The following is a 17396-nucleotide window of genomic DNA, read 5'->3' as shown; positions in this document are numbered from 1 at the left end:
CGGCGCCCGTACGTGATGGCGTCGAAGAAGAAGACGAGGATATCGAACCGGCCGTGCGTGGGTCGACGGTCGGGCTTCGATCTGAGCGTGCACGGCGCCCCGGGGTGAAGGAAGTCGTTGTTTATAACGAGGAGTTTCAGTCGTTCTTGCAGCGAGAGCGCGAGATGGATCCGGATCTCGCGACGTTCGCGAACACGCTCGGGTTGGTCGTCCGAGACAAGATCTCGCCTACGGTCCCAAGGTGGACGAATGCGAACGTGGGATCGGCGAAGGAGGCCGAGATCCGAGCAGCGATTCGAGACAAGTACGACATTCGAGTCGATGGTGATGCAACCGGGAAGAAGAAGACGATTGTCGATGCGACAATCATTCGAGACGCGAAGACTCGTCTTCGCGATTGGAGGCATACCTTGCGGTCATGGTTCGACATCGACTGCAAGAGCAGCGTACAGGTGGCGCGGTCGCTGAAACCGAGGACCGTTAAGCTCGACACCGAATGGGAGACGCTGATACAACGATATACGAGCGATGAGTTTAAGGTAATCAAATCATTTACGTTAAATATGTGTTTACCCTTTTATTAAACGATTTGTTATTTACGTGTACGTTTACTTATATTACAGGCCATACAAGCGAAGAACAAGGCGAATCGCGCGAAGAAGAAGACGAAGACTCGACAGGGGACGATTCAGTTCTCGACCCACCGCATGAAGAACGTAAGTTTTATGTTTATATGATACATCAAATCGTTAAAATTATCTAACACTTGAAGTTTTGTTTACATGCAGAAGAGCGCCGAGACAGGCGCTTTCGAGAGCTTGTTTGCGAACTACAAGCGCCAACATCAGTCCGACAAGTCCGAATGGCTGACTCCTGAAGCCTCCGCACGTTATGTAAGTTTACATTTATTTTTCTTATTTTTCGATTAATATAAACTAACTACTTAATTATATCACGATCGATTGGTCGCTAGGTTCAACACGTTGCGAGCGGAGGCTGAGCACCAAGGAGCGGACGTTGATATTTCCGTCCTAGAGCAGCAGGCGATCCGCGATATTATGGGTTCGCAGACTGATCACTTGACCGGCGTCGGACGTTTGGTGCCACAGGGAGCACGGATGGCGGCTGAAGTCGCCGAAGTCTACGGTTCGGAGGCTGGGACGTCGCAACCAGGATATATCTCGCAGGAGGTGTTGACATCGACCCTCGCTGCGTTTGCCGAGACAATACAGAGTCAGGTGCCCAGCCTCAACCTTAGCTCGTTCATGTCCCAATTTTCGCAGAGTTCGCAACAGGCCCCGTCATCCCACAGCCAGCAGACTCCAACGGCCGGTGTCCACACTCCGACGCCCGGCGTCCACACTCCGACGAGTGGCCAGCAGAGGACTCCCGACGCCAGCCAGCAAACGACGCCCGGCGGACCAAGTCAGTCTACTCCGACGCCGCAGCCTGCAGAACTTCAGCACCAGCAAAAGAGCGTTTCACGTCGAGGAGGGGGGAAACGAGCGGCGGGACGACAAAGCAAACGTCGCGACTAGTGTTTTATTAGATATTTTGTGTATAGTAGATTATTATTTACATAGTTCTCGATAACCGAAAACGTACGTAACCGGATTTTATATATTTCTTGATTTGGATAATATAATTTAGTTTTTATTTGATTTTTCATTTTAGAATTTCATAAACAAAAAACCATGAAAAATAAATAATTAACGACGAAAAAAATAAAATAATAATAATAATAATAATAATTAGCGACGACTTATTATTACACAGAAGTAATTAGCGACGACAAAGCTAATTCACGCGGGAAATTTTCGCGCGTGAATTAGCGACGACAAAGTCGTCGCTAATTACCTGTTTCAAAATGGAAAAAAACTTCTCGTCACGACATTTATCGTCGCTAATATCGTCGGTAAATATTTAGCGACGAATAAATCGTCGCTAAATATATTTAGGCAGGGACATTTAGCGACGATATATAATAATCGTCGCTAAATAGATTTAGCGACGATTATAGGGTTATTACCGACGAAAAAAATCGTCGGTAATTGTCGTATTTGTTGTAGTGTGATCAAAAGTTCAGGGGCATTTATGTAATTTATCCAATATATAATGACTTGAATGACTCTTACTTTTTTTATATTATAAAAAGCACATAAAATCATTCAACAAATTTATTTTAATAATAACTACTCATTCATGTCATGCCAAACAACCTCGAGTATCACTTTGAACTGGTCCGTAACTTAGCATAGAAGAAGACTTCAGCCTTTTGGAGGCCGATTCAGCCGTCTTGATTGGGCCCTACTGTCCATCTTGGCGTGCTAGTAGAGCTAACCACGTGTCCAAGTCTTTTTTAGTTATAATAATCATAATTATTATACTCCATTTAATTTACTCTATAGGCTATATATGAAGGACAGTTTCCAATCCAGGCATTATTCCTCCAACAATGACTAACCACTTGACCTTCACAATCACCATTCTCATCATCTCATTCACTTCAAGCATCCAAAATGCCAAAGCCTTCCCAAAGTGCTCCGACCACGGCCCACAAACCCGGTTCCCTTTTTACCAAAACACCCTCCACGGGGGCCCCGAAACCAACCCGGGTTTCGAGCTTCGCTGTGCGGAAGAAACCGGTTCGACCGTGATTCGCTTCCCGTCTCATGATGGAGATCTGGCCGTGAAATCGGTCTCTTACGATGCTCGAAAGCTCGACCTAACCGACCCCAAACGGTGCGTCCACCGAGTGTTTCTCGACCTCGATCTCTCGCTCACTCCGTTCCGCTACTATTACCGCCTCAAGAGCTATACTTATCTCAACTGTTCGGCGGAGCTGACCTCACACGACGAGATTCCGTACCTCAGTGGCCACGGACGCCATGTTTACACTGTGGAGCCTCATACAGAAGTTCCGGTTTCATGCGAGGCAATCAAGACCGTTGGGATTCCGTTCGGGTACAGTCCTTATTTGGACGACGATAGTTTTGGTTTGGGGTTGACTTGGGACGACAAAAGTTCTGTTTTGCGTCGTGGAGTTGGTGGCTTCGTTACAGCTGGGCTTCTTCAAGGTACGCACGATGACTTTGCTTCATCTAATTTTCGTCTTCTTCCGCTCAATTCCGGTATTATTGTTTTCTAGTGCAAAATAATCCATGGTACATTACTTCTGATCCTTTTGACCAAAATAATATTCGCTTTGTGTTATAGCCTTTTTTTTTTATAAAATAAAATTCGAATTTATTTTTTTTTTTGTAGATAAAATCTTTCACTTTTAGAACTGTTACGGGATAAATTAGTCAGACTCCGAGTAGGATAGTCGGACTACCGAGCAGCGAGAAGAATCCAGCACCGAGCTCAGGTTAAGTAAACCCAAGGGCCATCCATTGAAAAGGAACGAACCGTTCATAAGTTAAGAACGAAACCCACCGATCAGAACTTCGAAGAGAAGAGAAGAACGTGGGTCAAAGACTAGTCAAAATCAATAGAAAACATGTTTCAAACTCTAAAACGCACACCTTGACGGTTCAGGAACCATACAAAGAGTATTAACCGTCCACCTCACCAAGAGGCAGTTACCCAAAACCGTCCAGAACGTGGGATTGATCACCCCACGTTCCTCAGAATAACCGTCAAAGACACGACCTCGAAGCTACACCAGACGAGTATAAATAGAAGACGCGACACAGAACGAAGCACGGACTTTTTACACACTTTCTTTCACTTGAAATCTCTAGAAAACACTGCTCTCTTGTATTAGATTCGTCTGTATAAAGAGAAAGTCTTGCCTAAATCACCTCTGTACTCGGAGCCCTCGTACTCGGAGTCTGTGTATTTTCGTGAGATATTGTTGTACTAATTTTACAGGTCAACAGTTGGCGCTAGAAGGAGGGGGACCAGCTGAAGAATATGGCTAGTTCGTCCGCACCCGTGAACGCTGTCTCTAACCAGGAGACGGAGATAGAGCACCATAACCGCACCCTGCCTCTCACCTCGGAAGAAATAGCTGAACTCCTTCCGGAACCCAGCCTCGAAGAACAATTCAGACAGATGCAAGAGCGTCTCTCGGTCTTAGAGGCAAATAACAGGGATTTGAAGAGAAGGTTGCAGGCAAAAAGGGTCACACTGCGAAGCGCAATAGTGATCCCAGATGAAGAGCCCTCGCACCGATCAGGGAAAGAACCCATCGGGCAAGATCCGCAGGTTAAGAAACCTCGGAAACATGCTAGAGATCGGTATGAGAGGATGGAAGATGATTCTGAGTCCGAGAAGGAGCAGTACAGTCAGGAAAAGATTCCTGATCGGTACCAGCCCAGCATGGACAAAGGACATTCAAGCACTTTCAGGCACAGCTTAGAAAGCTCGGAGACCGAAGACAGTGCAAGCACCAACAAAACAAATCTTAGAAGATTGGAACGTCGGATCGAAGAGGTAGCCCTAGGTCAGAAGGAGTCTGTTCCGAAGGTTGGAGAAGCTATCTCCCCTTTCACGGCCCGCGTGTTAGAACACCCGTTGCCTGATCGTTTTAGGATGCCAAGCATCCCAGTATACGATGGAAAGACCGACCCGGGAGACCATATAGACACCTTTTCCTCTTGGATGCTGCTGCATGTGCAGAGCTTTCTCTATCACTCTGACTGGCTCAGCCAAAAGATGGTACAGAAAATTAAAGCCAAACTCCATAGGATCCTGGAAACAGCTATCTAGAAAATTCATGGAACAATTTGTCGGCTCCAGCTCAGGGAAAACCCCCAAAGAAAGACTGCTGGTGGTAAGACAAGCCCATGACGAGTCTCTAAAAGATTTTATTAACCGCTATTCGGAGCAAGCTCTTCAAGTTGACGATCTGAACGAAGACTTTAAGCTCTTCGGGATCTCCTCCGGCGTCCGAACAGAATCAGAATTCTGCTGGTCACTTCAGAAGTCTAGTCCAAGGGATTACAACGATTTCCTGAAGAGAGCTCAGAGATATATCAACGCGGAGGAAGCAAGGCTGGCGGCAAGAAAAGCAAAACCGCCGAAGAGCTACCGAGAAGAGCATAGGGAACGACATTCTGAGGACAACCGCCCACCGAAGAAGAGCCGGTCAGGAGCAGGACCTCTGAAACCTTTTTCCAGTAAGTTCGATAAATATCATAAGCTCAATGCCCCGATAGAGGAGATATTTAGTCTTACACAGGACAAGGAAGATTTCCCTAAGCCAAGGCCGATCAAGAAAGATATCTCAAGGAGAGATAAAACAAAATATTGCGCTTTCCACGCGGACATCGGTCACCGCACTGCCGACTGTTTCAACCTCAAAGAAGCCATAGAAGCTCTAATCCGAAGAGGAGCGTTGAAGAAATTCAAGGCCGAGCAAGGGGAGCAAGAGGAACAGAAAGGTGAGGCATACGCCGAAATCTCACTCATACTCGGAGGACCACATGTGGGAGGAACTTCAAGGAGCGCTCAAAAGAGCTATGTAAGGGAAGCCTACGCAGGACCCCGGCAGATCTTGTTTACAGCCGAGCAGAGGCCTAACAAGATAGCCAAATCTAGCTCGGAGCCTATCACCTTTACAGCAAAAGATGCTCGGTGGGTGATGTATCCTCACAACGATCCATTGGTCATTTCGGCCCTAATCGGCAATAGGAACGTACACCGAATTTTGGTGGACACTGGAAGTGCTGTTGACGTACTCTATGAAGACACGTTCAATAAGATGGGTCTTAAGCAAGACGCGTTGGCTCCTTCCCCTGAAAATCTCTATGGCTTCACGGGAGATTCAATCCAGCCCAAGGGATTAGTCTCACTCCCAATAACTGTGGGAGAAAACCCGAAGAGTAAAACCACCAACACAACATGGATAGTGGTCCCCAGAAAATCTTCGTTCAATGCGATCATTGGAAGGCCGACCTTGCAGTCCCTCGGGGCCGTCGCGTCGGTGGAATATTTGAAGATGAAGTTCCCTACCGAGCACGGGGTAGGTGAAGTAGTCGGAACTCAGGCTATCGCAAAGAGCTGCTATGCGAATTATCTCAAAGAGAGTCAGGACAAAGATGTCCACAAGGTTATGATGATCGATTCAGATTTTGACCCACGCCTCCCGAGCCGAGAAGAAATTGGCCCAGGAGACGAAGTCGAGGAAGTCGCCCCAGATCCAAAGCAACCTGAGAAGAAGCTCAAGATTGGAAAATATCTTGAATCAGGTACCAAAAATAACTTAATTACTCTCCTATCTAATAGCTTAGATATATTTGCCTGGTCACAGTCCGACATGACGGGGATAGATCCTCAAATAGCATGTCATAGGTTAAATATAGATCCTAAAGAAAAACCTATCAGACAAAAAAGAAGGGCTTTAAACTCCGAAAGGTATACTGCTCTAAAAGAAGAAGTAGACAAACTGATTTCTAACGGATCAATAAAAGAAACTAAATATCCTAAATGGGTAGCAAACCCCGTCCTGGTCAAGAAACCTAACGGGAAATGGAGAACTTGTGTGGATTTTACAGATATGAACAAGGCTTGCCCAAAGGATAGTTTTCCAATGCCGAGAATAGATCAGTTAGTAGACGCCACGGCAGGCCATGAAATCCTAAGTTTTATGGATGCCTACTCCGGCTACAATCAAATCCCTATGTATGGTCCCGACCAGGACCACACGGCATTCATAACAGATCGGGGGCTATACTGTTACACGGTAATGCCTTTCGGGTTAAAAAATGCTGGAGCAACATATCAAAGATTAGTAAATCGAATGTTCGCCGAATTACTCGGGATTACGATGGAAGCATACATCGATGACTTGTTAGTTAAAAGCCGAAAAATAGTTGAACATACGAATGATCTTAGAAGATCATTCGAACTTTTAAGGCAATATCGCATGAAACTAAATCCTCTAAAATGTACGTTTGGTGTCTCTGCAGGAAAATTCTTAGGTTTCATCGTTCATGAACGAGGCATTGAAATGAATCCAGAAATGATCACAGCCCTATGGAACATGAGACCACCACGAAACATCAAAGAGGTGCAAAAACAGACAGGATGCATAGCTGCATTAAGTCGCTTTATCTCTCGGTCTACCGACCGAAGTATTCATTTCTTCAATATACTCAGAGGCTCCAAGGAATTTGAATGGACCAAGCAGTGCGACGAGAGCTTCGAGTCTCTAAAGGAACACTTGGCATGGCCTCCGACTTTAAGGAAAGTGCAGGAAGGAGAGCCCCTGGAGATCTACCTAGCCGTCTCGGAACATGCAGTAAGTTCAGCGCTGATCAAGAATGAGGGAAAACACCAGGTCCCAGTTTATTACACTTCTCGGCGCCTTAACGAGGCGGAAGGAAGATACCCGGAACTCGAAAAGCTAGCTTTCGCCCTCATCACTGCTTCTCGGAAGCTAAAACACTACTTCCTCGCACATCCGATTACGGTCCTCACCAATTTCCCACTGCGCCAGGTGCTGCAAAAGCCTGACGTGTCCGGAAGGCTAATGAAATGGTCAATTGAGTTGACACAATATGACATACACTTCAGCCCCCGACCAGCAATTAAAGGGCAGGCAGTCGCTGACTTCATTGCAGAGTTCACATACAGGCCAGTTGAATTCCCGATTTGGGACATGTATGTAGACGGAGCAGTCAACGAAAAAGGGTCCGGGGTCGGAATTGCGCTATCCAGTCCAGAAGGAGACAAGGCAAAAGGCGAAAAAATGTCGCTATATGCCGAGAAAGCTAGGAACCTAGCAAGCAAATTCGAACTTTGCGAGATCACCCAAGTCCCAAGGGCCATGAACGAAGAGGCCGACGCATTAGCAAAGCACGCCACTCAAGGATCAGACTCGGAGTCAATCCCAGTGATCAAAATTGGGCAGCCCAGCATTGAGCAAGCCACCCATGTGCTTCAAGTCGAGCGACGAAAGTCTTGGCAAACTCCGATCAGGGAATACTTGCAGCACGAAACTCTACCCAAAGAGAAAAATGAGGCTAGAAGTTTGAAGTTCAGAGCTGCCCGATATTTCCTCGAAGGTCAGAATCTCTACAAAAGGGGATTTTCCCGAGCTCTACTCAAATGCCTAGATGAAGATGAAGCCGAGTACGCTCTCAAAGAAATCCATGAAGGGATATGCGGAAGTCACATCGGATGCGAAGCATTGGCACAAAAGATCATCCGACAGGGACTCTACTGGCCAACATTAAAGGCCGATGCTCGACGCATGACGCAAAGATGCGTCAAGTGTCAAAAGTTTTCAAACATACCGAGGCTTCCACCTAACCCCCTCATCTCTCTCGCATGCCCGATCCCGTTCGCAGAATGGGGAATAGACCTAATCGGAGCTTTGCCAACAGGCCGAGGCGGATGCAGGTACGCGATTGTAGCCATCGACTATTTTTCAAAATGGGTTGAAGCCGAGCCCTTAAACAAAATAACGGCCCATGCAATTGAGAAATTCGTATGGAAAAATATCATTACTCGGTTTGGAATACCAGTCAAAATTGTATCCGACCACGGAACTCAGTTCGACTGTGATTCCTTCAAAGGTTTTTGTGAAAATATGGCATTAACAAAGTTTTTTCTACACCAGTCAGACCACAGTCCAACGGATTGGTGGAGGCCGTCAACAAAACAATAAAACACGGCCTGAAAACGAAGTTAGACGAGCAAAAATCAGAGTGGGTGGATATGCTCCAAGAAGTCCTCTGGTCATACAGGACCACCGAGCACTCCGCAACTGGCGAAACGCCCTTCTCCCTCGCATACGGTTCCGACGCGGCCATATCGACCGACGTCTTAATACCAACAATGAGAAGAGAAAATTACTCTACAAAGGTAAACAACGACATGCTTGAAATTAGTCTAGACCTGTTAGAAGAAAAAAGAGAAAACGCCAGATTAAGAAATCTAGCTAACCAACAAAAGGTTTCTCGGTATTTCAACAGGAAAGTCCGACCAAGATCATTCAAAGTCGGCGACAAAGTCCTCAGAAGAGTTTTTCTCCACACCAAAATCCACCAGGAAGGAGCCTTCAATGCAAACTGGGAAGGACCCTACATCATCCGAGAAGACTTCGGAAACGGGGCCTACCGACTACAACAGTTGAGCGGCGATATGGAGAAAAACCCCTGGAATGCTGAGCACCTTCGCCGATTTTACGTTTAAGTTTTTTACTCGTTAAATTTTCAAAAAGCGGCTTGGTCGCATGTATCGCGTTTACATTTTCAAAAAGCGGCTTGGTCGCATGAATTATGTTTACAATTTCGAAAAGCGGCTTGGTCGCACGTACTTATAAATTCAAGTAATTTTCTATCTTTCGATCTTCTACTTGGAATTTCAAGTAATCATGTATTTATGATTTCAAGTAATTGTTCGTCTTTCGTTCCTCTGCTCGGAATTACTTATGTTGTCAGGGAATCGCATTATGTATTATTTATCACATTATGTATTAATTATCTTTCATTTCAACAAAGTAAACTGGGCGGCTAGATAACTAACAAACAGTTTTTTAGAAAACTTGAAACTCAAAATATACCTAGTGATACTTTACTTTGCCAAAATTTTGAAACTTAAGTGAATTTACACAAAATATAGATCCAACCAAGGATCAATTGTTCAAATCCCGAAAGGGTAAAACGAAAATTACATAATAAAGATCCGACCTCGGATCAATTGTTCAAAACCCAAGCGGGTTAGCAGAAATCAAAAAAAAAAAAAAAAACAAATATAAACTCTACTCCTGGTCGCCTTCTTCGCTGGCCCTTGACTCCGAGTCGAGATCGAGATCCGTCGCATCCAGAGTAGGATTCTTCGGACCAAGGAGCCGAACAGCCTCGGTCATTCCAGCGGTATAGAGATCATCGCGCATATCACGATAATCGTCGGAAGCTTTGTACTCTTCCACCGCCGCTAGGCGAGCAGCCTCAAGGTCTTCTCGAAACTTCCGGGTTAGCTCAGACCTAACCTTCGCCGTCTCATCCCTGGCAGCATCTCTCTCCTTGAGGAATCGATCATTCCTTTGTCTCAGGGAAGTGAGCTCGGAGCCTAGCAGTCCGACAAGACCGGTCATACTGACAAAACTCTGCAACGATCAAAAGGTCAGCCACAACGAGTTATCAAAAAGGGGAAAAGATGCCGACTAGATGAGTAAAAACATACCGAAACCTCCGAATCGGTAGCCTGGTTAAGCCTCTCCAAAGGCTCGAACCTGAGAACCTCCTGAACCTTCTCGGCAGGGAAACGCTCGCGGAGAAAAGTGACAACCGGAGCCAGAGGATCAGAGGCAGAAGAAGGCTCGGCCAGGCTCTTAACCGGAGAAGAGCTCAGAGGCTCCGAAACCTTCGAAATAGACGAGGCCGCCCGCTTGCTGGCAGCCGAAGCCTTAGAAGCCTTGACACGTTTCGGGTTGGGAGGGATCAGCTCGGGAGCGGATTTCTTTTTCGCCATCTGGGCAATCTCTGTTAAGAAACAAAAATGAAAATGAGAGAAGACTGGAACATATGCAAGTCGATAAAGGGCAAGTAAAATACTTACTTGAATAAGGGTAATAATAATATTGGTCGAGCAGGTCCGGGTCCGACAACAAAAACGTCGACCGATCAGCCTCTGAAAGATCAAAAATTTCTGAGTGGAGTGGTCGCTCGTCCTCGGAGTATTGCGGAAGGGAACCTGGAACCAAACATAAAACATGTAAGAACCCAGAACAAAAACCTGGCTCAGATTATCAAATAAGAATTCTGAACCAGAGTCACACCCAGTTCCGAGAACGAAGCCCTTATGGGGCACCTTTCATAAGAAGCATTCCCTTCGACCCAAAAGAAATGGTCTTTCCAATTTTTCTGGCTGGTCGGCAGGCGAGTAACCACCTTAGACTGATCATCATTGGCCCGAGCATAATAGTAACCATGCTGCCCTGGGGCCGACTTAAACGAGTAGTATTGCGAAAAATCTTGCAAAGTGACAGGGCGATCATAAATTTTCGCCCATAGCACGGCCATCCCGACAAAGATCTTATACACATTGGGGACGAGCTGGGTAGGAGAACAACCCAGGTCGGAAACGAACTGGGAAATGAGAGGATGCATTGGCAACCCCCCGATCACGTTCAAAATAGCCTTATTGAACGCAATCTTTCCGACAGGAGGCTGATCGGCTCTCTCGTGTTCCAAAGGTGCCGAGAGGATAATTCCATCAGCTATCTCAAATTCCTCCCTCAGCCCTTGTATATATTTCTCGGTAACCCGAGAAGTCCAAACCTTGTCCGAAAACTGGCCCTCTTTCCGTTCAAAGACCAAGGCCTCATCCTCTTCCTCTGGGAGATCAACCCCAAACGTCCTCCCACTTGGACCGGGTATGCCTTGAGAAGAGCCCTTTCCTCGGTCCTGTGAAAGAGATAGGCTCGTTGAATCTCGAGATTCCGACCCGCTCTCCCCCGAAGAGGCGGACGAAGACGATATCTCCACAACCATGGTATCCCTACACGACAGGGAAGACGAGTCAAAAACCCTTTTCTCGTTATCAACCCCCTCGGACTCAGGACTAGGAGGCACGCATGATTCATCAAAGGCCATTACAGGGCGGTCCCATCCGATCTCTGGAATATGATACCAGACGCGACTCCTGAGAAAAGGAAACGAGGACCCATCCGACAAGATAACGCTATCGGGATCGGGCTCCGATCGTCGAACAACGCGAGGGTCAAAACTCAGATCAGGACGCGCAAGTCCTCCCATAGCCCTAAGGAAGTTAAGAAACTAAGATCCCTAAAGTCCGAAGGGTCCAAATACGAGAAGAAAAAGAAAATACAGATCGCCGAACAACGACCTCAAATCAAAAAGGGAGTATCAGATCAATGATAAAAAAAGCCTTACCCAAAAGATTGGAGGTCGGAAGATCCGAGTACAAAGCGAGAGAGCTAATAGCACGGTCCGAATAAGCAGATCAAGCCGAGAACGCTCCGAGACTAAAATTTAGAAGAAAAAGCAAAATGAATTCAAAATTTGAGAAAAGGTCTTATATAAAGACCACACGAACGGCAGGGATTAAGCTTGTCCAAGAAGCCAAACACATCTGACTGTCAAAACAAAAGACACAACGGTTCGGTAATGCCAAAAATCAAACGACGTCGTATGATGTCTTGCAAAGAGAAAAAAGAATGAGAATTCTACTCGGATCGTCCCGAGACAAGTAAGCAAAGATGAACACGGTCACGAAGCAAACCGAAATAGTTCCTTACCATTTTTGCTAAAGAAAAAACTAAGAAACTGGAGGGCAGCTGTTACGGGATAAATTAGTCAGACTCCGAGTAGGATAGTCGGACTACCGAGCAGCGAGAAGAATCCAGCACCGAGCTCAGGTTAAGTAAACCCAAGGGCCATCCATTGAAAAGGAACGAACCGTTCATAAGTTAAGAACGAAACCCACCGATCAGAACTTCGAAGAGAAGAGAAGAACGTGGGTCAAAGACTAGTCAAAATCAATAGAAAACATGTTTCAAACTCTAAAACGCACACCTTGACGGTTCAGGAACCATACAAAGAGTATTAACCGTCCACCTCATCAAGAGGCAGTTACCCAAAACCGTCCAGAACGTGGGATTGATCACCCCACGTTCCTCAGAATAACCGTCAAAGACACGACCGCGAAGCTACACCAGACGAGTATAAATAGAAGACGCGACACAGAACGAAGCACGGACTTTTTACACACTTTCTTTCACTTGAAATCTCTAGAAAACACTGCTCTCTTGTATTAGATTCGTCTGTATAAAGAAAAAGTCTTGCCTAAATCACCTCTGTACTCCTGAGAAAAGGAAACGAGGACCCATCCGACAAGATAACGCTATCGGGATCGGGCTCCGATCGTCGAACAACGCGAGGGTCAAAACTCAGATCAGGACGCGCAAGTCCTCCCATAGCCCTAAGGAAGTTAAGAAACTAAGATCCCTAAAGTCCGAAGGGTCCAAATACGAGAAGCAAAAGAAAATACAGATCGCCGAACAACGACCTCAAATCAAAAAGGGAGTATCAGATCAATGATAAAAAAGCCTTACCCACAAGATTGGAGGTCGGAAGATCCGAGTACAAAGCGAGAGAGCTAATAGCACGGTCCGATTAAGCAGATCAAGCCGAGAACGCTCCGAGACTAAAATTTAGAAGAAAAAGCAAAATGAATTCAAAATTTGAGAAAAGGTCTTATATAAAGACCACACGAACGGCAGGGATTAAGCTTGTCCAAGAAGCCAAACACATCTGACCGTCAAAACAAAAGACGCAACGGTTCGGTAATGCCAAAAATCAAACGACGTCGTATGATGTCCTGCAAAGAGAAAAAAGAATGAGAATTCTACTCGGATCGTCCCGAGACAAGTAAGCAAAGATGAACACGGTCACGAAGCAAACCGAAATAGTTCCTTACCATTTTTGCTAAAGAAAAAACTAAGAAACTGGAGGGCAGCTGTTACGGGATAAATTAGTCAGACTCCGAGTAGGATAGTCGGACTACCGAGCAGCGAGAAGAATCCAGCACCGAGCTCAGGTTAAGTAAACCCAAGGGCCATCCATTGAAAAGGAACGAACCGTTCATAAGTTAAGAACGAAACTCACCGATCAGAATTTCGAAGAGAAGAGAAGAACGTGGGTCAAAGACTAGTCAAAATCAATAGAAAACATGTTTCAAACTCTAAAACGCACACCTTGACGGTTCAGGAACCATACAAAGAGTATTAACCGTCCACCTCATCAAGAGGCAGTTACCCAAAACCGTCCAGAACGTGGGATTGATCACCCCACGTTCCTCAGAATAACCGTCAAAGACACGACCTCGAAGCTACACCAGACGAGTATAAATAGAAGACGCGACACAGAACGAAGCACGGACTTTTTACACACTTTCTTTCACTTGAAATCTCTAGAAAACACTGCTCTCTTGTATTAAATTCGTCTGTATAAAGAGAAAGTCTTGCCTAAATCACCTCTGTACTCGGAGCCCTCGTACTCGGAGTCTGTGTATTTTCGTGAGATATTGTTGTACTAATTTTACAGGTCAACAAGAACATACTTGTCCAAACTAAAAAAAAAAAAAGACTTGCTACTTATATTATAACATAGCCATACAATACTAAACAACACTTACATAATTTATATTGTTAGAATTTGAATGATTTTGAGTTGTTTTGATATTGGATATATCAGTACAAATATTTTTTATGTTTGTAAAAAAAATTGATTAAAAAGCTGTAAGAATGAATAGTTTGAAGATAGTTTTTGTTCATTAATCTACATATGTACTATAGGTGTTGAAAAATCTGCTTCACTTGAATTAATATATATTCTTGGACAAGCTACGTATATATTTTAGGTCTACCAAATTGTAGCATAATCCGAATAAATTTTTCTTTTGTTGCTTTGAAGGAAGTTTGTTCGAGTTAGTTGTACGCAAGGAATATAATTTATCAGTCTTTGAGATTGGCCATGCATACACGTTAACTTACTTACTATAGGAGAGTGCTTTTCGTGTGAAAACTACGGTTGGAGAGAAAATTGCACAGGATTTATATTTTTTAATTTGAGGAGCCTAAGCTTTTTTTTTTTTTTTTTTTTTTTTTTTTAATAATTGAGGAGCCTAAGCTTGCCGTATAATAAAGGCTATAAAGAAAATATATTAAAAAAAATAACTATATGAAAGTAAGTAATGCGAAGATCATTGTTTTTGCCTTTCGAATTCTATTAGTAGTACTAAATTGCATTATAAATTTATAAGTTAGTTTCACCATGTTGCAAAGTTGGACTTGTATTTTCTGAAAGTTGGACTTGTCTTTTTTCTTCTTCTTCTTTTTTTTTTTTTTTTTTTTTTTTTTTTTTTTTTGTAATGAAAAAGTTGGACTTAGTCTTTAAAACCGGGTAACTTTCCAAGTCTCTTCTCCCTATCCTGGCTAGTATTAAAATTGGCCCAAGTCATACACAAATGAATGAAGTCAACTCTTGACTACTGATTGACAAGCAAGTCATGGGAGAAACGTTTGCAATTTTTTTTATTTCTTGCTCTGAAAACGTTTGGAAATTTCAAGCTTGAGGTAACCACGGCCAAAGCCTATATTACTTTTTTGGAAACAATATGATGTATCTATTTACACAATTAGAAAACAAAAGAGTAATAATAATATCCTCAGTTTATCATATTAAAGATGAAGTAATAAAACTTTTGTTACTACGAAATGTGATTATTACTTTTATTTAATTAAAGATGAAGTAATAATCTTTATCACTTCACATCATTTTCCATATGCTACGAAGTAATAATCTTTGTACATATAGATAAAGACGAGTTTTTTCAATTAATTCATGTTAATCTTGAACAAAAATTTTATGTTTAAGCTTAGTCGTTTAACTGAATTTTTTTTATTAGGTTAACCAAAATAAACCAAGATTACCAAGTTATTTAAGTATTTTACCTAATATTTAAGTTTAGTTTTAAAATTAGTAAGCTTAGTTTTACTTTATATTTCTTTAATATTATTATAAATAAAATTGAATACTTGATTTAACTTTATAATTAACGTATATTTAATTATATTTTAATTAAATAAGTCATATAAGTTAAAAATTAAAAGAACGATTATTTTTAATTGAAATTTATATTAACATTAAGCCTTCGGTGCATTAACCGATTAACTATGCTTAAAACTTCATATATACTGTTTATTTAACAAGAAACTCATCTTTGATTAAATATTTGTCACAAACATAGGGCTTTCATGTGTAAACCATTGTTTTTTATGTTACATATTTTTTTTTATTGTTTATGGTTTTCGGCTCTATTTTATTTTTTATTATTATGTATATTTCATTTATAAGAAAAATAATTATTTACATTTTGAAAAATAATAAATTTGAAAGACATTGAAACACCGTATTTTTGGGAATGGTGCAATTTTAAGCTCTATTCTTGTATTTTAAATTCCCATTTTCCATATAAGTTATTTGCTACCATATTCTAGGGCTTTGTATAGAGAAACTTATAAATATGTTATTTTGACAATTTGAACCAAAATAACTTCAAACAATTATCTTTCTTTATTATTTTCAACCTTATTTTTGCGCTCAATCTTTTTAATCTTATTTTTTTAATCTATCTCATTTTATCTCTCTTTCACTCTAAAAATTAATAAACAAATGTAAAATTTATTTTTGAAAAAAAAAATTATTTTTTTCTCAAATATTTTTACTTATACGGAAGATAGTTGAAGCTAATTGAAGCCATCCGATATCATTGAACTCTAGCGGAGTCCAATAAACATTTATGGTTTAAAAATCTATCGGAATTCAGAATTTTTTATTTTGTTTGAATTCAATGAACTCCGACAAAATTCAGTGTGTTGTTCAATAATCTTGAAGATACATAAAATATATAACAAAAAAATAGAAATTAATTTCTAGTATGACAGTTTGAATTAATATAATCATATTGGACCTTTGAAATTAAGAATAAAGTTAATAAAAGAAAATATGAGATGGATGAAAGAACTCTGGAGTTGACTACGGAAAAAAAGTGAAATGTTTGAAGCTAAAGGAGAGAAAAAAAAAACCCTAGATTTTCTAACTTATTATATTCAGAAAACTAACAATTTCTTGGGTTACATGTGTGTAGGCTTTGGCGTTGGTATCATTATTTTAGCCGTGGCGACAGCACTGTTGACGATCAAGACTACCTATTACGCCAACAAGTCAGTTCATGGAGAGGAATTTAATGGTGATCAAGACAATGATTTAGGAGACTATAAATCTTGTTCTACTGAGGAAACCAATAATGGTGATCAAGTAAATGATCTGTGCTGAAAGGACTACTTTAACAACATTCATGTTCTTATGAAATTAGCAACAATTAGAACTACTTCTGTCATTATGAAAAACTAAAGATGTGTATATAATTTTAAAACTTCAAAGTTTTAGTGTGTATTTTTTGCTAAGACATCTATAAATATTTTGTACGAATAGTTAATCAAGTTTATTATTATTATTATTATTCATTCTACATTTTTTAGAGTAAGTTTGGTTTTATGAGCTTCTATTGAGCATTGGCACAATCGGCCATTAAAGAAGATCGAATACAATCAAGGGGTTCACCAAACCAACTATTAGTAAAAGAAGAATCAAAATCCACAGAGGCAAGATTATGAGCTATAGAGTTCCCGTTTTTCTTAATATATGTGTAGAGATTCTTGCTTGGAATTCAATTTCAAAACCCTAGGTTTCTTCAATTTCAAGCAAACCAGAATCACAATGAAACCCGACAAATCAAGTGCGGAAAAATAATAAGACATAATTTTACCTTGGTTCGGCAATGTGCCTACATCCAGCAACGAAGATCAAGATCACTATCAAGTTTGTTTACACACTCTCTCCCTCTCTCTCACTATT

The 17396-nt window shown here is 42.2% G+C and overlaps 1 protein-coding gene across 1 annotated transcript; it reads left to right on the top strand.

The window, feature by feature from the left end:
- The first annotated feature begins 2449 nt into the window (after positions 1 to 2449).
- On the top strand, positions 2450 to 16895 carry LOC149404558 (RING-H2 finger protein ATL22-like). The gene is made up of 2 exons (XM_089607113.1): positions 2450 to 3077; positions 16627 to 16895. The coding sequence occupies exons 1-2, from the start codon at positions 2456 to 2458 to the stop codon at positions 16812 to 16814; spliced, it is 810 nt and encodes a 269-aa protein (XP_089463239.1). The 5' UTR covers positions 2450 to 2455; the 3' UTR covers positions 16815 to 16895.
- The last annotated feature ends 501 nt before the right edge of the window (positions 16896 to 17396 follow it).

The sequence above is a fragment of the Urtica dioica genome, chromosome 2, assembly GCF_054948205.1.
Source record: "Urtica dioica subsp. dioica isolate 48M chromosome 2, U.dioica_male_clone48M_v1_H2, whole genome shotgun sequence".
Taxonomy (NCBI): domain Eukaryota; kingdom Viridiplantae; phylum Streptophyta; class Magnoliopsida; order Rosales; family Urticaceae; genus Urtica; species Urtica dioica.
Note: the sequence above shows the minus strand (reverse complement) of the source record. Positions and strands in the feature narration are given on the sequence as shown.